Raw genomic sequence first — 27,577 nt, 5'->3', positions numbered from 1 at the left:
GAAGGCATTTTTAATCCCATAGGTTCTAGAAAGGTAGCAATGTTCATTAGCTCCCAGTATGGTCTAAATACTCTGAAATGTGTATCTTACTAATTTATAATCACAATACAGAACAATATATAAAACAATACGAGGCAAACAAAGCCATGCTACATAGTTCTGACATGGGCATTCATGCTAACTCCACATGATAGTTGTTTCATATACATAAATTTTATCATTTCTTTCAAATTATTTGGCTGCTCAGAAGTAATAAAACACTACCTTCCATGAGTACAGTAATGCTTGTACATTGATACAATGTTTCTGTATCATACAGAAATTATATTAAACAGCATATTTACTGAAAAGAAAGAATAAAGATAAATACAGAAATGACGGGAAACAAAGTACTACACAGCTGATGTTCTTTTCGTGCATAGTAAAGATGTTTTACTTCTCAGCTTTGTTGCAATACTCAGTTACCATTTGAATCATTACACCCCACTGTCCTCATTAATTAGAAGGCAAGTGATACCAACTCTAAATATCATCAATCTTTCCTCCTCCCAGTGACCCACATGCAAAGGGCCTACAAACTCCTACTGTCACCAGCCTAAGAAATGCCCTTCACTGGGACAGATGCTGCCACTGGCTTGAAGAACTTGTGCTGTCTATGGGAATCCAGCAGCAGGTCTGAGCTAGTGAGTGCTGCAGGACTACTCAAAAGGATGAGTGTTTAACATTGCCTTTGGTGCTGAGCTTATTGAAAGATCACTGCTTATTTGCCCACATGACACAAATACCAAGATGACTGGAAGACAAGCAGATGGACAGACAAACGACGTAAGTCAGGAAAGAAAAGACTACTAATAGGGCTTGCCCAAATGCTACATGTTTAAAGGAATACTTTGAAATCCTGAAAATGGATTTTGTTGCAGGGTGCAGCACACCAGCCTTAAAGTCCTTTCTTGTTAATCCATGCATGTGTTGGCTTTTGTTTTACACACTAGGCAGGGGGCACTCAAAATCCTCATTAGGAATTGATCTGCAGCTATGCATCAGAGAAAAGGGAAGAGTACAGCCTGTAGGATTTCAGATTTCAGTTAAGGCACTGCTTAGCAAGAAGAAAGAGCAGTGGGTACATTTTCAATGCCATCTGCTGGATAAGATGGACAACTTTATTAAAGGTGAGAAACCACCGTTTTCCATCTATCACCATCAATATATACCAACAGTTCCCTCCTCTTCATACTTTACCTAAACAGAGATCAAAATTGAAGTTGTCTTAATAAGCACATCTTATTCCCCACACTCTGTCCATGTATCCAACAAAGCAAATAAACCAATAGTTATGAAAACGTTTGGATGCATAAAAATGACTGCATGTGTTACTCCTGCTGAGAATTCAGGCGTTCTGACAGTGGAAAATATCTTAAATTAGATTTGATGAGAAGAGCCTGATGCCTAGGTTGCAAAACATATTTCTGCACTGAGCCCATCTCGTCTCTGATCCTAGAACAGCTAATACCTCTTTCTGAAGACAGCAATGAAAAAGTCACAAGACAAGAATATTTTTTCCTCTTCCTGAAGAGTATTTTTCCCATTGGAAAGACCAACAACCAGCAGTGTTCACTCAGGTAAAGGAGTAGAAACCAACTTGTATGTCACAATAAAATGGAACAGACCACTACTCTGAAGAGACAGGTAACTTCTATTGCTAAGGAAGTCCAACACAGAAAATATCCTAGAATCTGAGGACAGGTATTTATTAATACAGAGTGAATAAAAGCTCAGCTTGATCTTGAAGATGAAGAACAAATTTCTGACTTTTGTGAATTATGACTTATATTCTGGTCATTCAAATTGCAAAGCTTCATTAAATGTCTCAACTGTTTGCAGAAACCACTGATACTCCAGATATCTATAACTTCTCATAAAGGACATAGGGACACATTCCTCTTGTGATAGTGTAACCAAAGAACTTCTGGAGACTCTGGTGAAATGACCCTCTTGGTCTACCATGTCATTTAGACAGCTTATTGGATCACCTGGATTCAGTAAAAAAGAGGGATAGACATGAAATGGGGTCTGGCATGAGCCTGATATAATTCATATAAGAGATGCAGCAACAGATTGCACTCCCAAGTCCTCAAATACGAAAATCGTACTTGCTGACGTGAAAAAACAACAATTGTTAATAAACAGATCTTCTGCTCCTCAACACTCCATATGGCAGTCTGATGGATTAAACACCAGCAGAGTGTTGATCACTCTAAAAGCTCATATTGAGATGATCTGGAAAATCTGTCTATCTACAATTTACAAATTCTGGTTAATTTAATTAAAATGCTGCATCACTAAGTGCCTTAATATGTGGAAAGCCATAAGCTTGTGAGGTTCCTGGCACATGCCTGCTTTCAGAAGAAGCTACAGAACAAACTAGCAAGAGTCTCCTTTTTAATTCGGGATACACAAAGGAAGACTCCTGAGCTAGAAAATCAGTCTAAGTTTACATGCAGGGAGAAGAGAGCAGAAAAATCTCCAAAGTAGGCAGAGGGACAGCTGATACTGTAAAGCTAAAGATGCCGGTAGCAGGAGAGAAACAAGGACATAGGCTGTCAAGGTGCTGGTGACTTCTTTGAAAGGGGCCAGCCAAGGTAAAAGGAAACTAGATGAGTTATAAATAGTTAGCAAACTGAAAAATGGAGAGAGAGGGGTGGGGTTCAGGAGAGGAACTATCCCTTTGCAAGGGGACAAAGGCCAGGAAATCCCAGGGGAGAAGGAGCCCATGATCAACACCCTTGGCCAAAGGTAAACCCAACGCTGTAATCTACCTTTACCAAGGGAGGCTTGAGATCTGGCTTCTTAAATTGAGACAGGCTACAGCACATACACAATCAATTACTGCAATTTAGCTAAGGGGTGGTACCTGTTCATTTTCAATTTGGTGCCAACACCATGAAAGAGAATCCTTGAGGCTGAGCCAGCTTAGAAAATTTTTTCCTTGCTAGAAGCATGGCTGGATGAAAGAATACTGATATTCCCAACCCAAAAACCCTCTGACAAAAGACAGGTGAGTAAACTGCTGGGATGTGGAAGGAGATGATAGTTTGGGAAACAGATGGAAAACCTTCTCCATGTCTGCAGCAGCTCTGAGTCAATGGAAGCCAAGACACTCCCGGTACACTCATTACTGTCCCTGAAATGGACCCATGTATATTAATACTTTTCTTACACTTAATATCTACTTTTGTTCTTCCTAAACCAAAGATAACGATGCTGGGTTCAATTCTTGGCAGCTGAAGCTGAAGATGCAGCATCAAGGGTTTTCCAGTCATGACTGCTAAAATTTGAGAGGAGTCTGAAAAGAGGAAAGTAGTGTTATCAGGGAGACATCATGGAAGAATAGATGGAAGTCCCCATGTTACTACTGTCTCAGTCCACTACAATTCAGCAAAACATAAATCCTTTTTTTCTCTTTGCATTCTCAAAACTATCTAGAGTAAAGAGAAAATTTCCTAGAAGGAATGAACAGCAATTTTCCCCACGAACACATTAATTTAGGCTCATTTCTTGTTAAGAAAACGTTAAACAGAAACAATTTTGGATTTTGTTCTGTAGAATGATCATCTTATTTGGAAAAAGAGGAGTAGTCTCTCTAGTATGGCATTTGGTACCCTACTTGTACAGGCAGATGAGATTCTGCCTGCAAAACCCTGCAAGGAGGATCTGCTGACTTTCTGCAACAGAGGCTAGGGCACGTGAAGTTGTGAAGAAGGCTTGATCACATTCTACGTCTAGCACAGTATTATAAAGGAAGACTGTCACCCATTAAAGGCCACTTCAGCTGTGTTTCTACAATTCATTACATGACAAGAAAGAACACTGACATTTTACAATGCACACCCCTATACTAATCCTCCCCATAAAGGTAGAGCTTAGAAAAATTGATTTGGAGTAAATAAAAAACAAAGCCATACGCTTAGAAAATAAAACCCATTTTAAAAAAAGCCCTATCACATTTACATTTCACTCTCCCATATCATCTCTATGCTTCCTCTAGACTATTTCCAACTACTTTTCAGGACATGTGACTGAGCATGCTGGAGCCAAAGTTAATTATTTCCATATTCAAATACAAGAGTACTGATCTTCTATACTATTACAAGCATAATAGCCAAGAAAAAGTGCCTAAGACAGAAAGCAAGGTGGGACACCCCCCTCCCCCTTCCTTCACCTAAGTCTTCTCTGCTTCAGAGAGACCAAGCAGGCTGGTTTCAAAACAAGAGCAAGTGATATAACCAAACAAAAGCAGATCTGAAAGGTGAGCAAACCCCACAAGCCACACAGTCATTATTACTGTGTCGAGAGCACACTTGTTAAAAATGTATATTTTAATTTTCTGTATTGCTAAAGGTCCCAATTTGCCCAGGGATCTAGCTAAGCTGCCATTTTCTACCACGACAGAGTCTAATCTTTATTTAATGGATTTAGCATCTATCTTCACTAGAGTGGTCTCTAAGGGAAAGGGGAGGGGAGTATGAAGGGGCATGAAGAGATGATCAGAGCCCCCCTCTCCTTCATCCATCCGGCGCTCATGTTTGTGTTCAAAATTCAATTACCTCCTTATTGATACTTCACAGAGATATTTAAGCTGCAAACATGAAGCCCTGATTTCCCAGGGGGCCATGCCCCTCTCTATTTCACTGCTCTGCTTCCCCAGGGTGAATTCCTGAGGCGTCCATATTAATAGGTAATCAGTCACAATTCATTTATTAAACAGCTAGCAAGGTTTATCAGCCTGCCCTGATTAGCCGGAAGAAGCCACTGAATCCCTAATTTATTTATGGAAATGTAAGTGTCTTTTTGAATTCCATTCATGAAAGACAGGGGTGCCATGGGTCTGGCACACTGAATTCTAACAGGGAAGCAGCAGGCAACCCAGGGACTGGGGACTTTGCAACTTCAGCCTGGGAAATGCACTATGGTGACCCTAGTGTGATCAATAGATTTAGGGCCAGAACCTCATAAAAGCAATCACAAGCCAGCTCTTCAGAGAGTAGGCATTGCCACCCATTGCCACTAGAGAATTACCATCCTGATGGCTCAGAGTGTGCAATGGCTGAAAAAAGTTCCCTAAATAGAACAGATGATGTGGTGAAACCAGGTCAAAATAAAAAAATAATAATAAAAAAAAATTGAAGCATTTCAAAAAGTTCCAATAAAATGTTCAGAATAGTGCTGAAAACAACTGCCAGGTAACACTAATATACGCATTTACAAATAAAGTTCAGCTTTTTGGAAACTGCAGACTGTTACAACCTTTAAATTATCTTTGCTATAATCATTTCAACTGAACTGGTTTTAAAATGCAACAAACACTGCCACAATACTTTCAAACTAAGAAACAGAAGCTCAGTGATGTTGCTGGCTTACCGGAAAGTGAAAATGGCTAAGAACAAAAAAGCCACTTCTCTATTGTTTTAAACAGAGAAATGGAGTACTTGGTAAAAAGCAGACCTTGAAGTGAAAAGACTTATACATGCACTTAATACATCTTAAGGCAACTGGGATACAGCTTCAGATAACATAAAGCTTATATACAGGCCTCTGAAGGTTCAAGGCCACCACTGGTGAAAAAACACTTTTTTTTTTTATCCCTTTCAGCTGTGTAGTGATCTCTGAAACTCATGTTCACCTGAATTTTACCCACCATAGTTACTTAACCATAAAACAACTAGCAATGGAAGACTATAGAAAATGTTTATTTCCTTTTTCTTCTTCATACAAATTTATGCCAAGTTACTTTCACTGTAACGCCCTCTGCATTTAGTGACTTTTTCTGAACAGCTCAACTGGGAAGTAAACATAGGGACTGTATTTTTAAATCCTCCAAACAAGGAGGATATCCTTCACACAGATGCAATAGCCAAAAGGGTATTTTTAATTCATTTTTTCCTAAATTATTTACATCTCAAAACTGAGAGGGTTTAACAATGTACAGTGTCATATGGAATAGACAGAAGCATGCTTAAACATATTGAGAGCATTTCTGTAACACTAATTCTGAGACAATGTTATGAGACATTTTGCTCAGTGACTTCAGTACTCTGATCTAATTATTAACTGACTAGGAAAGTATTCAAAACTAACAAGTCAAAGCATAAATAATGGAGGATGCAGATGCCACACCACAATACTGTATCTCACAGACACTATTTCAGTTCAATCACAATTACTTGAAAATGTATTTCAAATAACAATCCAAATCCTATGTAGTTTAAAACTGGCTACACCTATGTTTACCCTCTGAATTTACAAGCACAAGCTCAACAGTTGCATACGAGGTTTTAATTTGCTTAAAATCTCATTATGCAAAAATTTCACTAGTGTATTAAAACCAATATAAAATCCCCACTTCAACTAAACTAGTACAACCCATGCCCTTAAATAAAAAAGATATGATTTCCTCTCAAATTACAGTGGTCATACATGAAAAGATGTATTACATGCAATAAATACATCCAAAATGCTAGGAGGAGTAAGCATTTGAATTCATCTATGACCAGAACTCGTGTGTTGCAGGTGTTTGAAGTCAGGGATGGCATGGGGAAACAAATCCTGGAAGAAGCATCTTTTCACTGCCTGAAAAAGTAATCAATAGCTTAATTGTTACTAGTTTGTGTTTTATGCAGACAAGGGTAATTCAGCATATTTTTCCTACTATGAAAAGTAGCTCCTAGAAGAAGGGAAAAAACAGAATTTACAGGAAAGATTTCTCAGTACCTTTCCTCCACTGTATAAGGAGGATTTCCACACTGGCACAACCAGCAGACATCCCAGCATTTTACAACAGGCCCAAACATCTAATCAAGATGTGTCTCTCAAGAGCCAGTTTCTCCAGCCCTCATTGCTTGGGGAACTGCAAATGCTACCAATGAAAATAAAACAACCTGTTCTTTTCCTGAATCCAGCCATACTTCACCTTTTCCCCCTTCAGCAGTAAATTCACAATGGTGATTTCAAGCGAGGGCTTTGCAAGAGTACACAAGACAGAACTCACCACAGAGCAAGTAAAGCAGGACACCCGTGCATGTTTTTACTGGGGAGCTCACTGCAAACTCAACATTATTTTCACTCCCTCAATACATAAGCTCCTTATCATACAGAAGACCGCAGCGCCATCCATAACAGACATCCAAGCCATGCTGCCCAAACGTGTTGGAGAATATAAGCTGTAAACACATTGCAGTTAGTTCTAGTCTTCACAGATGTTATTTCTAGTTATTTCTAGTCTTCAAAGCTTTCGAAACACAACCGAGTGAAACCAATGCAGCACTGGCTTTCTGAAACCAAAGACAACTGCGCCAGGAGATGCAAACGGTTGTCATTCATGTCAGTAAATGTTTCTTCCTTGGCTATGTTTAAGACATCAGTGTTTGCACTGAAATTATTACACACCGCTGCTTATGTTAGCACATACACCCAATGAAAGGGCTTACCTACTCAACTGCCTTGCATTTTTATCCACGTCAACCCCCCCAAATGTCACCAGCTAGCTTCCCAAGCCATCAGCTTCCCTTATGCAATGCACTGTCAGCACAAAACCATGTATATGGAAAAGCAAACCTACAAAGCTGTAAGAGAATAGAATTTAGTATTACAACAGAGAACACAGCATTACAATCTTTAACTGCCTGACTCATTTTCAAACTAACCATTTTAAAGTCCATTTTAATGTAACCAAGTCTGATACACAATAGCCAGTCGAACCCAGCATCATACTGCACATCCAGCAAGGCAGAACTGGGATTCATGTCCCTGTATAACCCCTAAAGGAAGGGTTTGGAAATAAAAAACGGAAGTATTACATAGGTATTCCTTCCTTTCTAAATGACACTTGATACAACTTGATGACAAATGCCTACTACTCTGCTGAAAATTGCTGTTCATACTTTCATCTTGTCTCATCTAGTCATCCATCTTACACATTTATTTCTAACGCTCCTGTAACAATGCCCATATACTTCTAAGGCTACTACAGTAATGAACTGCATGGTTACAATAAAGGCTGAGATAATTATTTCCCGTCTTTCTTGCACATATAGTCAGTGCTGATAAGATCATACTTCTAGTGACTTACACAAGGAACTTCACAAACCACATACAAAAAAATTATTTCCTACACTATTTAAACGCTGTAACTTAAGTGACAGCCATTTACACACAGAGCAGAACACAGTTCAGAATAAAAATTAGAATCTCTAATTGACACTGGAGAAAATTAGATTCTAATTGCATATGCTGTATTTTGCTGATGACAATGAGGTTAGCATTTGCAAAAGAAGTGTTATGAGTTCTTTAATGACCAACAGGTTATTAAGACCTTTGTCATATAACTCATTGGAAATGTAACATTTCCAACAGCAGAGAGCCCTCTAGAGCTACCACAGGATAACAGTTCAGCAACCCACTGGGAGTAGGGCACCAACACTGCTTATTGCAGCACCTGGGCTCTTCATGGATTCCCCTCCAGCTACTGACCAAACCTGATTTTACTTGGTTCAGTAGAACAGAGATTAAACCCTAGAGTGAGAAAACAGAAGTCACGTTTTAATTTGAAGAAAATGGGAGCTAATATTTGTTGAATTACTGCTGAACCTAGAAAGATTTTAAAGTGTAACAATAGGTTTCAGAGACATCGTGGAAGGACTTAAAGAGAGACTTGTATTATTTATAATACAGGTGTTTGCAAAATATCACCAAATATCTGGAAAGCCAGATTTTATATGACAGTATATACTGACACCAAAATAAGTGGCACTTTGTGCAGTTTAAACAATAGGTGGATATATGCCTTGTAGCACAGAAAGCTCTCTGTATGGAAATGCCCTATCAATATAAAATAATTTCTACACAGAAAATATATTCTGCTGAACTTTATTATAATAAGCTTCACTAGCTTTCACTAAAACAGTGCTTGAAACAACACACAAGCAAAATCTGCTCAATCGATTATTAGACGCCTTTCAATTACCTCCACTCTTGTGCTTGCGCTGTAGGAACGAATCAGTAAAAATATCTCCTCAAAATTAAATTATGAACTGAAAATCTCTACTTACGCAGCATGGAGTTTCCTATTCCCATCTCCCCAATTACAGTAAAAAGTTGTGAGATAAATCACAGGAAAATAACTGAACTATATCCTTTAGCTTTACTGTCAAGACTTACAACTGTGAAAAGCAGTAAACACAACTTTATTCTCTCCTCATTGTGAACAAAAATTTCTGCAAGAATAAAATTTCTGAAAGAATAAACTCACCCGTTTTCTCAGTACCAAAACCCATCAATACATAACATTTTGGGACTGACAACTGAATTACAGCATGCCAACTCCAGGTTTGGTTCCACATTTTAAGAGCCTAAGTTAACCACTGAAAGTTATGAGCTTAACTTTCTGTGTGTTAATTCATCAGGCTTAATTATGATACGAGATTGCAGCGTGCTCAGGGAACAACAATCTCTTGGACACTGTAAGGAATCCACAAACAGCCTTCAAACATGCTTTCATGGGCAAGTATAAAGTAATGTTTTATTACCAAAATAAATTTCTAAGAGCCAGCACTTCACTGGAAGGGGGAGGTGAAGAACAAACTTGCAATGAATATGATGAGAAGAGGTAGTATGTTTACTCTGCTGGCAATGGCATTAAGCACCATTTTTTGATCTCCAGCTAGAAGTCAAAAAGCCACAGCAAAACCCTCCTGTACAGACAGAGACAATTCAAAACGTCTCAGCACCCAGACAAATTCACATTAGGATCAAGAGCTGGATTTTTAATAGCGAAGAAAGCAATAGGTATGTAGTAAATTCTCCATCACTATTAATTTGTTTTAGTGAGACAGGATTTTTTTTTTCTCTAAAAAAGACAGTTTTTAAACAAGAGAATTCAGGCAAGAAATTAATTCAAAGAAGCCTCCTAGCCACATGATCAAAATCTTTCTTGTGACCTTCTAAACTGTACCTCTTTCCCACAGCTCAGGTTGGGTCTCATTTACAGGCTCCATTTCCTAGAGAGGCCTTTTACAATGCTCTGAAAGAGTCGGAGAGAAGAGCTCTCTTTAACTTCTAGTCTTCTCAGAAGATTGCCCCTAGGCCTGAAACCAGAACGACCTACAGAGTAACATATGAGTAAGAGCAACAAAACACTGCTTTCAACACTTAAATCCATAAAGTGCCTGGAATGAATTAGTACGATCTATTTTAACTTGTCCTGAATTTACTAAGATACTTCACACTGACTTCAGAGTGGGCTGAATTGAGTCATCTAAAAAACAGAGATGAAACAAAAATGAGACTTAGTACCAAAAAATTAGGTTCATTCCCTTCCCCTCCCTGCATATTTCTGTCTTATCGTCTGACCTTGTACATCTGTTCCACAGTCTCATGATCGATCTTGTATTAAAAGTCAGTCAGTCTACCCTTTTCTCTCTCAGTATTATGCAACTGGTAGGTATCTGGTGAATATATATTTCCAAGCTCCCTCAACAACTAGGACGAAGAAAATGTTTTCCATTTGGTAAGGTCTCCCCTTTCCTATCTCTTTTCCAAGCTCCCCTCTTGGTCACTCAGCTTTGTGAATAAATCCATTCTCTCCTCACAGCTTCCTCAAGTAGTAGCAACATGAATTTCATTCTTCCTCTGTCCAAGCCAGCACCGAGACAGAGGAGACCTGTTATTTTCCCTCTATAGACTCAAAACAGACCAGCCTTGTAAGTAGCAAAGTAAGCTACAAGAGCTCTCAGTACAGTGCAACAATATCGCACCAGATCCAACTAATTCATACATGAGAAGCCCTTTTATAGCCATTAAAGTTAGATTTGTTTAAGCAAAACAAACTGTATAGAAAGGAATAAAAAAACCAGAGGAACAATAATGAAATCAGTCTAAAGAAATCTGTAAGAGGAAATAAAGGCAAAGCAAAATTTGCAAGGAGATAAAGTCTTATATTATTAGACTAATATATATCCCTGGGGGGGGGGGGGGGAATGTAAGCTTTCATGCCCTCAAGTTATTAGCTCTTTAATTAAAAATCATATGACATTATATTGTTAAGTTTAATAAGACCCTGAAGAACTATTACATAAAAATGTAGAAATAGTATATTTTCAATAGATAAAGCTATAGAAGCTTCACATTTCAGGGAATACACCAACTGCTGTTGGGGGGGCTGTTGGCAAGAAACCTCCTTCTGCCTGCTCCTCTGAGAGGAGCCTCCTCCTCTGTGCAGAACAGTGAGTAGCTCTTCATACTCACAAAGTCCACTATCAGGGGCAAGATACTACGAGAGTCTGAGTATGGCAATTCTCATGGTCCTGTTAAAAATTGTTTCCTGAATTGATATAATGTTGTGATCTATGCTATTACTGGCAGAAAAACGTTAATTTAACCCAATGAGTTTAATCTGCCAATCCCAACACAGCACCTACCCACCACAAACAAAAACAAAACCCCACAACAAAAAACACAACCCCCCACAAAAAGGCTATCCTGGAAGTCAGGAGTACAGTTCTCCATTCCAACTATTTTTATCTCAAGCCCACAGCTATATTAAACAATGCATTTCTAAAGGAGAAAATCTCCAGGAAAAAAAAAATCACTCTGTTTTGTATAGATTGGTCACTTCTCTGTCCTAAACCCCCAAAACCTCACAGCCTTAAACTCCAGTCCTATTGAGACACATGGATACGTTACATTTTTACAAGACTTTTATTCTAGCTTACATCCAGTTTTCAATGCCTAACAAAATGCAAATAGTTATCATTACTTCCATGCTATTAATACCAGTGATCCTTTGATATTCTGAAATAAAAGTTATTGCCTTCTTTTATAATCAAGTACAATCTCCATGCATCAAGGATTGGTATCACAGAAGACAGGGCTTAGACATAAAAGGTGTGTTCGGGTGAAATCAGTTGTACGTGCCTGTGCAGAGACACAGAGCAGATCCACACCAAGACCAGAGGGGAGCAAGAACACACAGCCATCCTCATTAGAAACACATCAGGGCAGTAAACCACACGTGTAAACTGAGGGTCATAGCAGAGTCCTCGGCTTCTTTTCCCTCCCCCCATAAAATGTATATTTCTGCAGGAGATATATGGGAACTAGTTATGAAAGTCAAGCAATTAAAAAGCATTTCTGAGGTATTCATGGGACTGTACCAGCCACAAGTGCCTGACAGCTCTACTCGTGTGCAAGTCCCTGGAGAGCCATCACACTTCAATTACTATCACTAACATTAGTCATTATCAGGCTGGCTTCTGTCCCTGGGGAAGGCAGCTTGTGATGACAATATCCAGCCTCTCCTTGTAAAACAATTCATTAGGCAAAGCGGAACAGCTGGGGCAGCCACGTGGAGGTCTGCAGAGTGGCCGCCCCACCGGGACCTCCAGCCCCCCTTTTCCTTTTGGAGAGGGGCAGCCACCGCCCCCATGACAGCTGTAAAAGCCTCTGGGGACACTTCAGGTTTAATCAGTGCTCCTTATACTCAGGGGAAGCATTTGATTGCAAACTTAAACTAATGGCACTCAGAAGGTTACAACAATCATCAGATAAGAGGCTTTAGGGCATTTTTATCTTGTTCTAATGCTCACAAGTTAATGAGGCAATAAAAGACAGATACTATCAGACTTCGTCTAGCAACATTACACAGACTGGATGTTCAGAGCTGCCTTTACTGGAGATGCAAGAGGTAAGGTGGCAAGCCCATTATTGATCTTACAGAAGACTTCAAGCTCCAAACAACTGAAACCACTCAATAAAGCAACAAAATGCTAGGAGATTTTTCACATAGCCTTGTATGCATTATCACCTGATCCAAAATAGAGAAAACTGAAAAGGAATATAGCAATACCCCACCAACATACGTTCAGTCTATTTGATGAATTTACTGTATTTCCTTTCTCAAAGCACAAATGCTGGCTGAATGAAACAGTGAGACTGATCCTTATATACTGAGTAACTCCGCTGCGCCTAAGCTAGCGGGGCAGATGTGCTACCAAACAGGTAAATAATCCCTGGTATTAGTATGGATACATACTAATTATTTTTAACCTTTACGCTGCTTGCAAATAGAATTATTTTTATACATAAGGTCTGTAAACAGCTGAGAATAGTCTTGCTTTTCTTAGTTACCTTGCTTGGGTCCCAGGCTGAAGAGCACTTGATACTGAGATTTGTTTCATCACATTCTCATTTTACTTCTACTGACAACATACACAATACTCTAATGATGCCTTCCTGTGGCATATAATAGCAGCAAGCAGAGAACAACAACAAGCAGCATACGATACTTAACGATAAAGGTTTTATATGTCGTTTTTTAAAACCTGTGATTTTTCCAATGTCTTGCAAAAGAAAGTTAACATGAACTCCACCTTACAGCTGGGGAAATAGCGACATGTGAGAAGGCAAATAAACCAACCAAGCAGAACAGTAGTAGTGCCAGAAACTGAACCAAGGTCTCCAAAGTCACACTCTAGTGCGATTTTCACTAGTATCAGCTGCTGCTCTGCAAATAGGTCCAGCTACCCATACTGCGGAAGAAAATTCTCTCTTTGCTCCTGCCAGAAGCCAAATTTTACAGGAAAACATTACAGACAGAGGTGATACAGGGATAATCTTTCCAATATTTGTAAATACAGAGAAAATGTTCTGTTAACACAGACGAAGTAGAAAAGTTTTAATTTGATAAAGGTATAGACAGCAAAAGAATTTAAAATAATAAATACAGACCAGTTGCAAAGCTTTGAGAGTCCCTGCCAGAGCATCTCCTGATACTTGTTTGGCATTTTTGTGTTTTTAAACTGTAATGGAAAAATGCACATAACCTTATGCTTGATCAAACTTTTCCCTATCCTCAATTCCTCCACTGACAGTAGTCTACAAGTTATCCTGTCAGAATAAGAGTAGCAAAAAATAGGCTTCTGACAGTATAATGTAAGAACATTTTGTTTGTAGTCATGTTTCTTTCTGTGCCAAGCATGTGGCAGGCAGAAATGCTTTAATGTGACAGCCCATTCCTTTACTTCTGTGGCTAAAAGCTCTTCAGTCAAGCCCCATTGACCCTCTACTTGTCTAGACAGATGATGGTGGTTTCACTGTTCATTTCAGCCAAGACAGAGAAGGACCTCTGTGTATGTTGAGGACTATTCTCTTCCTCTGCTTAAAGAATGATACTGAATGGACTGTATCTCCCTATGCAGAAAAGCAGGTTCCCCAGCCCAAGTTGCATAGACTCATAATCAGCTCTGTGGATGGAAGTATTTGGAAGTCCATTCACCATCCCCCAAAAGCATGAAAGCCATCACTGGGATACAAGAACCCTTAGGTTTCTTGTTCCTATTCAGGCTGCTCACATGGAGGCAGACCGTGGAGTTGCACCTGAGATCTCCTTCCTGCTCAAAGCTCATAAGCTGAACCTACTGTTTGGTGCTGTGTTCAGCTGAGATTGGGGAATGCAGGCTTTGAATTAACTTACTTCTAGAAAGGATCTTAGATCACAGAATCATCGAATCACTGGATGATCTGGATTACAAGGGCTCAGGAGGTCTCCTACTCAAAGTAGGGTCAATTATGGGATCAGATCTGTTGCTTAAGGCTTTATTCAGTCAGCTCTGGAAAACCTGCAAGAACAGAGACTGCACAAACACCCTAGTGGTTGCACGACATGTTCCACTGCTTGACTGACCTATGCTAATATTCCAGATGTCCTCACACAGCACAAATTACGCTTTGAGTAGCATACCAAAAATCCTGCAAAAGATAATGGTGATGGACCAGATGAATGATTTCACAGTCTTCAGAGAAGTTTGGCCAGTTAGTCTCCAGATTAATCTGATCTCTTCCTCTTCTTCCCCACTAACACTGAAAAGGCTCCCTTCTCTTAACCACAGGAAGTACCTAGATCAACATTCACTCTATCAACACAAACTCAACTCTTTCCAGAAAGGATCAAACTGTTGTAGCATTTCTTCCTACTATCAAACAAACTACAGGAGCCGAAGGGGACCTTCAGAAGGGACATTTTCAGCAAGGAATACCAGGGTATAAGACAAATGTTTTGTGGGGTTTTTTTGTTGTTTTGGTTTAGGTTTTTTTGTTTGGGTTTTGTTTTAATAAAGCAAGTAATACGTCCTGGTTGAAGTACCTTTCAGAGGTGACCTTTGTTTTAACAAGATCAGATCCAGAAGCTAGGTATGGTGACGTAGATAGGGAGAGAAGGAGGATGAGAGGAAAGGAAAAGACAGACATTTCAATAAATATCAGGTAAAAAGCATCTCATAGTAACTCAGCTTTTATTTAGAATGTTGCTCTTGCATTGAGCGTCACTCATTAAGAACAGCAGTTTTAAGAGCACGGTTATCTGGTAGCTATTGGGCCCCATAGCACGTGGTCCTTATACGTAACTTTGGAAAATCAGTTACCAGAGCTAGATGGACACTGTCTAACACTTGAAAAGCTCCCCTTTGTATTTCCAATATCAGGCTCCAGAATTAACAACCATGCAATGGCAGATGTCATCTCAGCATTTCTAACAGTCCTACATCTATGCACATTTAAAAGCTATCTATGCAAACACAGAATTTACATTGTTTATGATAATCTCCCTCATGTAAAAGGTGGCCAGCAGACCCAGAAAAATTCAATCAGCTGCATTTGGGGGTCTCAATGCATACTTGACATAATGAAAGTTTGGGTTTTTACAGTCACTTTCAATATTGAAAAATAATTCTGTGAGAAAATAATTACCTTCTTACTGTGACAAAAAATGAGCAAGTCACAAACAAAAACAATCCAACCCAAACTATATAATCTAACAAAAGGGAGATTCCATGTACACAAATGTCAACAACAGGCATCGAGCAGAAAATAAAAGCAAAGAGAAACTGCAGAATTTTGAACTTATGACACATTTAGGAGAGTTTTAGAGATATTTTTTTTTCCCCTTTTCTCAAACTCCAACAGTATACACCTCCTTCCGCGGCAAGCAGAGTCATCAATGCCTGGAGTCTAGGATGCTGTATTAGTACTTGCCATTGAAATCCACAGTAGCATTTTCCCCTCAGAATAAGGGAGGGGGAAGAAGGCAAAGATGCAGAAATTTCTTGAAGCTTAGAGAAATATTTATTCTACTTCACCAGCAGACAGAGAACACCCTAAGGATCCATGCAGTATTTTTTCCACATATGACAGTTACCTAGATACAGCATTTGTTTTATGGTAAGAATGCACAATTTATGCATATGGGTAGTATCACATTTGATATCATCAGTAGACTGTATCTCTCTGATTTTGTATTTAAGAACAGTCTGGACCTGCTTTTTTTTTTTTTTTTCCTGCACATAGAGGGCAACTCAACCACACACCCACTTATTTAAAAAAAAACAATAGCAGCCAAGGTCCAGACTTAATTTCCATCCTCACCATCGCAACCTAATCTCCTGGCAAGTTAATGCAAATCAAAGCGAACACTTCTCTGACACTGGTAGCAAAGCGTGTTCGTCTCCCAAGAGAGACCTGTAAAACAGGACAGTCACTGACAGCAGTACAATTACTGACACAGATACAGACTTTATGGACATGTTTATCTCTGCTGTAAATCCACACTCTCTCTCCACTCCGATTCATGAGTCATAAAGAAATTGCAGATAATGAAAAAGTTGGAGAAATTTACAGCGTGTCGGAAACCTCAGACAGCCAGAAGAAATTAAAGAGCTGACTGAGGATAAATCACACAGGTACAATTAAAACTTCCTATCCCTTCTTCACTTCCAAACTGGGGCACAAGCCAATGGAGATGATGAAAAGTTGAGGTCATGACTCCTCTGACTGTAATCATTTCTTAACTACCTACATGTCAAAATTAGCCAATTCACAGATCACATATGAATGGCAATTTCAAGCCAGCATTCTGATGTCACGCTCTTCCAACAGGAGCTGTCCCAGAAGAATCCTGCCTGTAAATAAGCCACCCAGTGAGCAGTACAAGGAAAGGCGATTTCCTCGTCCCTCTGCAGATGCAGAGTATCTCTTAACCATAGCACTATGCATTAAAATGAAGAAGCGGATCTACAGTGTGGGAGGAGGTTATAAAGAGAATTGGGAGAAGGGCCAAGGTTTCACATGGAAATCATAGTACCTTGGACATCATGGTGACAGGGCCATATAAACACCTTAACGGACAACGTAAATGTTCTTTTCACCCCTCTGAAACAATCAAATAAGGACTAAGAAATACTATGAATGTAAACTGAAAACAGCCCCCATATTTTTTCCTACTAAACAAAACAAAAATAACCATTTAAACTGATTGTGTAGTTCCTGAAAAACTCTATGATCATCTCCTAACCCACAAATGAACCGTCCAAAATGCGAGATACTTTCTGGGAGAAGTCTACTAACTCTGCTAAGTAAATCCTTAAGCTAACTGCATATTACAGAAATCCAGTGTCCAAAGAGCATAATTTTGTTGTCCAGCTATAAAACTTTGCCTTCAAGCTCTGCAGCACATGAAGTATACTATTTCACATAAAGTCCTTGCCAAACACAGTACTAAATAACAAAATGAGGGAGAAATATGCTTTCAGGCAAAACTGAAAGACGAAGATTCATTCAGCAAGGCAGGGAATGTAGGAAATAACCAAGAAAAAAACAGTTGCTACAAAGAAAATCCTAAGCAGAGCAGAAATAACCAAAGTACACGCCCCTCAAACTGCTTCCTCGTATGCAGGACAGCTCACCTTGCAAAAGTAAATAAACTGTATATTTGAAGTTTAAGGACACAATGAGCACTAGACTTGGCATACAATGTTCTCGTCCAAGTCCAACATATTTAGAACAATGTAGGCAGTTCCAAAACATATTTTCTTCTTTCTTGTTTCAGATTAATACAGACACACTAGTGCTAGAAGCACTATACTTCTGGAGGTACCAGTTTTTAACAAAGTGAGCATGCTCCATACTCTTTTGTCAGCAGTCTAGATGTTAAGAACATTGCTTTGTCTTTTTAGTAACTGGCACTGAGACTCCTGCTGTGGAATCTAGATTTGGATCCACATCGTGTGATCCTCTTTCACTTTATTTTCTTCTTCCTTCTCCAGAAGTCAGTTCTCTTCTCCAGCTCTACCACACTTTAGGCAGTCTATTTCTCCAAGGATATAAGGAAAGAGTTCATGTTCAGGGAAGAGTCTGCTCTTCTACATAGATTCCAAAACCTCATTTTGGCTAACAGGAAACCATAACAATCCAATTCACTTTTTCATGCAACTTCCCCGACTGCAGAGAGTGGACATACAGCTTTTACTAAAATGGACCAACAAGAAATTTCAGAAGATGCCATGAGACAGACACCACACTGAGACCCTGAATATTAAAACACTCTTTACTTACACATACCTGTTGATATTGATTCCCTACAAATGTAAGAATCTGAAACATTTTATTACAAACAAGTGTACACACAGACCAGAAAAGGCACTAGGCAACTAGAAAAGACACTAACCAACTGTACTGCAGGAAATGGGGGCACGTTCACAAATGTAGAGTAAGGCTTCTGAGCTTAAAAAGACTCTGTGTTGATTGACTCAGGACTAAAGAAAAAGTGGTTGTGGTCAGGAAATATTTTTATCTGATCAATTACATCATTCATACAAGCCTGTTTGGGTACAAAGGCAAGCTGTTTTGCATAGGGCCTAAAGGCTGCATGTCAGTATTACATGTAGACACTCCTAGAAAAGACAATCCATTACAGAAAATGAAAGAGATGTTTCAGTAAGAGGATACATTGTCCTCCCTCCTTTCCTTACTTTGATCCTAATTCAACAACTTACATGAAGTTGAAGTTTAATAAGTGTCATGCCCTGTTTTTCAGTTTAATAGATAATACAAGTTCAGTCCACCAAAGATGGAGTCCTTGATTTAAACATATCCTACCTACAGTCAGCATCAAGAAAGGAAAAGAAAAATTAATGCCCCCCCCGCAAAAAAAAACCAACCCAAAAAAAACTCAATGAGTGAATTTTCATTCAACCATGTAGGGAAGAGCTATCCTAGCTTTGAAACTATCCATGTCAAGAGTAGCCTGCAAGGATCACAGGCAGAACTAAGTATATATGTTTCAAAATATGCTACAGTTAAATCCTGCTGAAGGAAAATGATGAAACTGCTCTACCCCTCCAAATCTACAAAAAAGCTGAACTTGCAGGCAAGAGATCACGACAGACAGCATTTATCTGAGAGAAATGAAAAAGCGAAGACTACCAATCTGAGAAAGAGTGGCTATCTGTAAATAGCTTGGAGTTCAGAAGGACTCCTTTATGATTTTCCAGAAATTTCAGAGGCTGCTGAGGCTGCAGAGGACTACAATTCACAACCAAGGACAGCTTAACTCGGGAGCAAAGTAGCTGTTCCTCATTCATGTGCCCATCCGTCTCTTGCTGTCTCTGGAAGGGTCTCTCCATTACAGGGACACCTCAGTGATTTCTGGTAGTGGTTGCTTAACTACCATAAAGTCTAGCCTATTACTACAATAAATAAGTAAACAAAAAACCCCCACCATCAAACAAAAGGTCCTTCCAACCCACTACCCTGACTCTGACATGCTGATGGCAAACAACTATAGAAGAATGTAAGAACAGGGAAGCACATAGCTGTACCTGTCTAGTAATCTCTCCCAGCTTCCTGCATCTCCAAGATTTCCAAGCCACTGGTGACTTCTCTGTGGTCAGACACCCTTGATGGATTTACCTTCCAATAATTTGTCTCATTTATTGAGCAAGATAAACTCCGTGCCCACAACTTCCAGCAGCGACGAGTTCTGACTTTAATGCCCAGTGCAAGTATCTCCTTGTGTCTGTCCTGACATGCGATTCTATTCTCTCTGGCTCCCACACTATGAGAAGCAGTGAAGAGTCACTCCCTATTCACACTTTCTCTGCATTAATCAGTTTTACAGATCTTTTTCACATACTGCAACAGTTGTCTCTCTCCAGGCTAAAAACTCCTAGTCATTTACTCATTCTTCATATTAAGGAAAACTATCACTGACTGACTAAACCGTGGCCAACTTTTCCTTTATCAGTCTGTGATGCTACAAGATGGCCAACTTTTTGCTGTTCACCTGTCATCTCCCAGGTCATTCAGGTCTAATTCTTGGGTCCTTGATAGCTAGCATTAAATAGCTCTTCCACTGTACATTTGGTGTTTAATTTGCTTGAACATATATGGAAAATAAATCAGCATTACAAAGAAAACAGGAGCAAAGTTGCTAGAGTCCAGTGAAAGCCAGAGCACACAAAACCATGGAGGACTATAAATAGGGCGACTTGGTTGAGCAGGTTCAGTAACTGTCTCATCGCTCTTGAAAGAATGTGAAGATTTGACATGGGATAATACAGTCATTCTTACATTCCTAATTTTACAGGAGGAAAAGCACACAACAGCTTCAACTCCAAATAAAAATTTAATCTAATGTAAGAGAGCAGACTAGCAAAAATCACTGACAGGGAAATTATAAATGGTATTCACATCCCACATTTTCTAATATTTAAGGCAGATACTGCACAAAAGCACCATTACCTTCACAAATATATTAGGGCTTAAAAAGAATAGGCTTTTCAGGAAATCTGGCAGTAGCAATATCACCGAAGCTATATTGTTACAGCATAGCAGCCAGATAATCTCTCTGGCATCAGTGAGATTTTATAAACATGGCTGTGATACCAGGTGTGTGTATATATATATATATATACACACACACACACATGTTTTAGGAATTCTGAACCAGTATAGCAGGTGTTATCTGAAAAGTACCAGAGATTCACAGGTAAGCAATAGCAGTGCCTTCAGAAAGTCCCTGGACAACCACATTCCTTCAGTGACATGGTGTTTTTCCTGCTTCCCCATTCTACCTGTTACTTTTACACATAGGTTTGCTCTGAAGTTTGGAAAGAATAACATTTTTTACTTTTTAAATTTATTTTTTTTTAAGAAAAACATATTTTTCTCTGTGTATGTGGTTCTTAGCTATACCTCTCCGTATATGTATATTGAAAAGGATGACAGGGCAGATCTTTAAAAATAACTGCAAACAAGAATAATAAAATTCTCTTAACACCAAATTTGTTTACTAGCAATGCATGCACTTCCCAGAGCTGCTAGCTCATGAAACCAAGACTTCAAAACCTCCTAAAGTCAACTTTGACTCAGTTGCTCTGAAAGCTCTAATGGGTCATACAGTGAAAAAACAGAGCTGGGTATCTACATTTGCAGTTATTTGCACAAACTGTTTTGAAACTTGCTGCTTTGTGGGCCACAAACATTGAGTCAGGATCTGCGACTGGGTTCCCAGATAAGAACTACCTCCCTCTTGCTTGCCACATCAGCTGGGGTCTCCTCATTCTGCAGTGCTCAGTGCCCTGCTCCAAGCAAAGCTGGAGGGACACAGGAGGGAAAAAAGCCCATAACAAGGCAATATGACTATACCTTTTTTTTTTTTCCCCCAGACTTCTGCCAACAGCAGAGATGATACTCACTGACTGGCTGCAGCTTACATTCAGCAGTGATACTATGCCTCCCAAAGTCACCCCAACTATATGAACAATTAAAAGTAGGTGTATTTGTTGAGCCCTGTTTCTCCTCCCACCCTCACAAGACCCACGTTAACAGGGACAGCAAAATCCACATTTTTAATTTTTAATACTAAAAATGGTTTTGATGTATTCTAACCAATAAAGTAACTCTTTAACAGAAGGAAAATAGAAGCTATAATGAGAGAAGCAAAGCAAAAAGAGAAAAGCAGTAACAAGCAAGAGGATGAGGTAGAATTTTACATAGCTTAAAAAGGAGGCGAGAAAACACAAGCTGAGACCTCAGAAGAGGTGTTGAAAAATAATTTATTTTTAAAAGATTTTATTATTATTGATACCAGGCCCTGAGCCTGGAAGCTGCTGGAGAACTCCAGAACCACCTTGTAGCAAAGAATAAATACACAAACCAGAGACCTAAGGATAGCCTACCCTTTAAGAGGAGAGTAAAAATAAAAAAATAAATCATTAGTTCATGCTACAGAAATCCTGCTTCATTCAAGGAAGGCTATCCTTTAGGTGAATTCTGTGCTAAGGAAGGGAAGAATATTCGGCAAGGAACAGACATGAGTGAGCAAGAATCCACTTATTAGCATGTTAGGAGGAGAGCTGAAAAAGAGATTCTGCATGATCACCTTGGAGATCCTTTGTGATCCACAACAAAGATCTTCAACGTAAGTCATCAGCAAATTAAATGGTGCAAATAAGAAATTCTGATTTATGGAAGATAATATATTGGCAGTTTAATGGCCTGCATCTTAGTACAAGGGAAATGAAAGTACAGGAGATCATGCAGCCAGCAGTCAGAAATATATTTTTAAAAAAGCAAAGTGCTTGCTTATCCATTTGGTTAATAAAATAACTATGGCAAAGTTGCAAAATATCTGCCAAACAGAAGTCTTTTTAAACTACACAGGTAAAACACCACCACAAATAAGCAACTTATCTTGTCTGAGTAGGAACTAAATGTATTCAGTACTACTGAAGCTAGAATAATCAGATACATGGCTGGACAGATCAAGTTACCTTATTCAGAAAGAAGTAACTGAACCCTCAGACAAGGAGGAGAGAACCGGCATTATCAAAAATAGCATTAACCATTTCAGTTGTCAACAGTCTCCTTCAACATTATCATCCCACTCACTTAGAGACTGATACGTTACCAGATAAAGCCACTGCAGTCTTAACAGGTACATGCCATACTGCACAGAAATCATAACACAAGGTAAGAAGCCTGACTCCTCAGATGCCCATATAAAACACCAGAGGAAGCTCTGTTGGCATTATTCCAGCCTGAATGACATTCACTGTATCTCAGACCTCTAACAGTAAAAGTCACCTCTGAAGTTTCTAGTTGACTGTTTCTTGAACTTACTGTTACAATCCAAGCAGGGCAATTCTATCCAGTTTCGTCTGATAAAGAAAAACTTTCACAAAACTCTGCACTAATTAAGATATAATTATTTAAATCACATAAGAATACGCAGCTTAAAGCGCAGACCAGTGAAATAGCAGTGCCTGTAAAACCGGCTACTTTTAAAAGTGGAGGACAACTAACTGTAAATCAAACCAGATGTCAAACAAGCTGGAAAGAAAACCTAAGTTGCATGTTAGCAATTTAATTTGATTCACAGAAGCCATGAGGCATTCAACAAAATAGCCAGGGTTACAGAAAGTACAGGTAACCCTAGGGGAAAAAGAAGGGAGAAAGTTAAGTTGTAAAGAACAGAAATCTGGGAAAAGCAAGCAACCAAAAGAGGAACTGACAAATCCATGGCCAGTAAGGGACAGCAAGAATTGTATATAAGAAGACTGTGAAATCCAGATAATAGTATTCAACTGTTCCTGGATGAAAGCAGCAAAGATGGACAAAGCATTCAATACATTTGTTCCAAATTTGTCAAGAAAGCCTGCTTATACAGACAAAATAGTAAGACAGTTCTATGAATTTAAGAAACAAGGCATGTAATTCAGTAATTATTAATTTATCAAACTAAATCATGTCAAATCAATTGCTCAGATTTCAGTTTTAGTGTTCCAATAGTACCTTGATGAATAAACTTTTCAAAAGGTACCCAGTCCCACATGTCACTTTGCCTAATGAATTCTAATGCAAAATTAACATGAAGCATGCTGTGAACTGGTTCAATAACAGACCTCACAACATAATTATGAAGTCACTCAATAGATACATTTGTCATGGAGTGCTGCAGGAATCACTCTGGTCCTGCACAGCATTTTATCAATAACTTGTATGAAAACAGAAGTCTTTGAAAATATAAAGGATTTGAGATGGGATGTAGGAGAGGAGAGTTGGAATAAGTTGCTAACACAATGAAGAGAATTGTTTCTCACTCTCAACACAGATAAAACGTTTGAAAATACTGTAAAAAAAAAAGTGCACATTCAGAACAGGAAATATGTCACAAAAAAACAATCTTGGGAAGGACTTCAAATCATGACTGAAACAGTGGTTTTATAAAAAAAAGCAGCAAGAGTTCTAGGGGAAGCCTCATGCTGCCATCTAGAGGAGACTGGTCAGCAGCAGGTTTAATCCCGTTTTTGATAGCCAGTTTCAATTAACAGTCAAGTCAAAAGCGGACTATTAAATTTCAATACACAAATATCTAATCAAATCCAATACCTCTGGACCAAAACCACAAGTCCCTTAACTTTAATGAACAGATCTTTTGGATTTTTCTTCTTATTCTCTCACTTATCTAAGTCTGTAAGAGAAAAGAACTTAAAGACAGTATTTGGAAAAACAGTCCTGAGAAGCTCTGTTCAAACTCCGCATCTATTTTTCTGTGAAAATTTTCCTAAGATAAATGTATATTATGACACACAAAGCATTCAATGTATTATAGCCTAAAGGAAAACAGAATTCAGTGACCAGAACTTAAAAGTTTTCATAAAGCTTGAAAATTCAAGATTTCAGTTACTATAGACTAAAGATTGTAACAGTTGGACCTCAGATATTTCATTGTTTGCTCACTTTGTCTTCTTTCCATATTTATTTGTTCTCAGTAAGGAAACGACCACCTTGTTAGCTTTAATGTAACTCAGGCTCTGCTTAAACTCCATTTATCAGGACAGAGCTGTCTGACATTTAAGCCTACAGCTTAACTGAGAAAGCGAACCATCAGTCTTTGTATTTGACTCGGTTTTACATTGTTATACCTTAACTTCTACTCCACTAAATGCTTTACACAGTCTTCACAGATGTTAGCACTGAAAATAAAATAAACTTGCAGGGAGTATGTCAAAACAGGCTTAACGATCAGTTAGTAAGAAAGCATTAATTAGGATATCCTAGGTTTACAGTCAGGAAGACTCTAAAGGTCTATTACTGCTTTTTGTTACCCTTTGAAAGGAATGTGAAAGACCTGTAAGTTTTAAAACTTTTGGTGCTTGTGTAGCCCAAAAGTAATTGCAACTAAAGTCTACGCTAGAGCAAAATTAAGCAGAAAAATTTAAATGTGTCAGTATGTACAGTTAGCATTTAAAAGAAACACAACACTCTTGAAATCCTCAAAGCTGGATCAACTTGTTAACAAGAGTGCTAAATACGATGATGAAAGCAGCTCCTTCTTCAAAAAACTGATAAAAATTGGCTGTTTGTAAGTGGGATGAAGGTGAACTTTAGTACTCAATTGACATCACCTCCTGCCATAGTTGAGTGTAGAAAAAAGTAACAGCTACAGAAGCAGAAAACAGTATGAACACTAAGTGGTAGGAGAATCCTATACCCAAGTGAAAGTTTCACTGTGGAAGCAGTGCATGAAGTTTGACAGAAGTACTGAGAAATAGCTTTAGTATCTGAGGGGGAAATTAAGCCAAGTGACCTGATTTATCTAAGGCAACATTACGTCAGGAACAGAACTCTATGTGCCACTAGACAACACCAGATTAGACATATGACCACTTGTTATTTCTGCTAAGAAGTTTCCCCTATGCAGGTAGGCTGTAAGTTGGAGATGTAAGCTCAGTCTCTCATCCTGTTTTGGAAGCTCACCAGCTGTGACTGTCAGACACTTGCCAAATCTGCCAACGCACCTTTCCAGCTACAAATGTACCACGAGCGCACGCTTTAGTGAGAAGATTTGCAATGCAGTCAGTCACATCTGCATACAGCACTTACATTCATCCAGTCCCAGCTGATAAGCCAGGTTCTGCAGCCCACGAACTTTTTCCATCAGGTTAGCTGTAGTGAGGCTCCCCAACTCTAAGGAGAGAAAAGTGTGAACTTTAACACTGTCTATAGCACTCTAGTGACCGTTTGCCTGTTTACTACTTCACAGAGCACTTTCAAGTCATACTTCTGACAAGATCTATTTCCAGTGAACAGAGTATATTCGAAATTCAAGCTGATGCTACCCCTGATTTTAACATACTGAGAAAAAACGAGCTTTCTCTACTGAAAAAGACAGCCAAGGATCTGGTTCATACTGTAATCTGCCACCGCCGCAATGGGCAACTTGCCCCATATTTTTGAAGTTCTTGCAAGTTCACATTGCTGCGTGAACAAGCTACAAAAGAGTATGCAAGGGAATGGACTTACTATACATTAACAATGTGTGTTTAAGTACATTTCTTGCAGCAAGACAAAGTTAGTTTGTCCCACTTTCACTTTGGAACAGTTTATCTGGAATTCACACGAGAGGCAGAGCATGCTCAAGGATATTTACTGCAAATAGCTGTAACATGCAGCAAATCTACATGCCAGCTAGCCTTTCTGTAACTTGCTCATACAGCCTTACCATTTGATTAGAGATCTTGGGTCTATGAGTGAAGACATATGCATAGCACACCTCTAAACAAGTCAATGAACAAGTCTAAGCTGCTCACCAAGTTTGATCAGCTGAGGCCCACCAAAAAATTCATGCCACTTCTCAAAATACAGGAGATACCCACTATACTTATGCAGTGAGAGATCGGTAGGCGAGGTAACTGAAATACATGTAACGTTACACTGTTTCAACTAGTTCTTGCATGCTTGCTTTGAAAAATCAGCCTGCCACTGGTACCTGGATATTCTCTTGGAGGTAACTGGATTAATGAAAAATGTGTATCATTAACAAGATAAAGGACTCCTGAGCTAGAGATTCTGCAAACGTGAGAGCTAGAGATCTAAGGCCACAGGGCCACCTTCAGAACGTTTAAAGAACAAGTGTTTTAAGCCTCTTAAGTAAATACTGAATTCCCATCTGCTTTAGCAACCTTACTTCCTGCTCACGATGTCCATACTCACCCTTTAACATATCGATATCATCATTTTCTAATTCAGCCATCCACTTGGGAGGAGAACTTGTAATAGGCTATTTTGAAAAAAATAAAAAGTTCATACTCAGACAAGGGCATTTTTAGAATTATACAAAGAAGTTTGATCTCGTATTGAAAACTAGTTACACTGACAGCAAAAATATGAGAGTTCCAGGTGCTCTGTAGAGATATTTTTTATGTTTGATCTTGTTTTCTAGCTTTCCCTGGACTTTTTAGAGTTAAAAAAGGCACATTACCCCCCACAAGCCAAAGTCAGCGTGAAAAGCGGGATTTCCTAAAGTTGAAAGCCTTTTCTTTCTTGCAAGGTGTAATTCTCATTCAGTGCAAGTTGCATAAGGTATCTTAAAAAAACCAACCAAACAAACATGAGAGAGACATTAAAGCAAAAGGATGACGCTAGCATATACTGAAGTTATAACTGAGATACGTTCTACAGAACAAAGATGTAAAGCCCACGAGAGCAAACAGCAGGTCTGCCCCCGCACGGGAAGGGGGGAAACGCGACAGGCAAGAGCAGCGATCACTCACGCTTTTGAAGGAGGCGGCGAACTCGGCAACGCCGGGCACTGGGAAGAGAGAACGAAGGGTAGCGGGGGGTGAGCGCCTCTGGCGGCGGCACCCCGACCCCCCGCCCGTCCCCCGGGGGCCCAGCCCGGCCGGCGCAG

At 39.2% G+C, this 27,577-nt stretch overlaps 1 protein-coding gene across 3 annotated transcripts in view; it reads right to left on the bottom strand.

Annotated features, from left to right (window-relative positions):
* The window catches only part of LIN52 (lin-52 DREAM MuvB core complex component), a 70,458-nt gene that overhangs the window by 42,579 nt on the left and 302 nt on the right, over positions 1–27,577 (bottom strand). For 2 of the 3 annotated variants that reach the window (XM_010583702.1, XM_010583701.1), the window contains exons 3-5: positions 27,441–27,478; positions 26,881–26,947; positions 25,771–25,854 (exon numbers count right to left, since the gene is read on the bottom strand). In XM_010583702.1, the coding sequence (XP_010582004.1) occupies positions 25,771–25,854; positions 26,881–26,947; positions 27,441–27,478 (189 nt within the window). Of the gene's footprint in view, positions 1–24,808; positions 24,861–25,770; positions 25,855–26,880; positions 26,948–27,440; positions 27,479–27,577 lie in introns of those variants that run through there. The other variant, XM_010583703.1, reaches the window with a different exon arrangement.

This window comes from Haliaeetus leucocephalus, unplaced genomic scaffold, assembly GCF_000737465.1.
Source record: "Haliaeetus leucocephalus isolate CR32 unplaced genomic scaffold, Haliaeetus_leucocephalus-4.0 Scaffold932, whole genome shotgun sequence".
Taxonomy (NCBI): domain Eukaryota; kingdom Metazoa; phylum Chordata; class Aves; order Accipitriformes; family Accipitridae; genus Haliaeetus; species Haliaeetus leucocephalus.
This window is presented reverse-complemented; position numbering and strand designations above follow the sequence as displayed.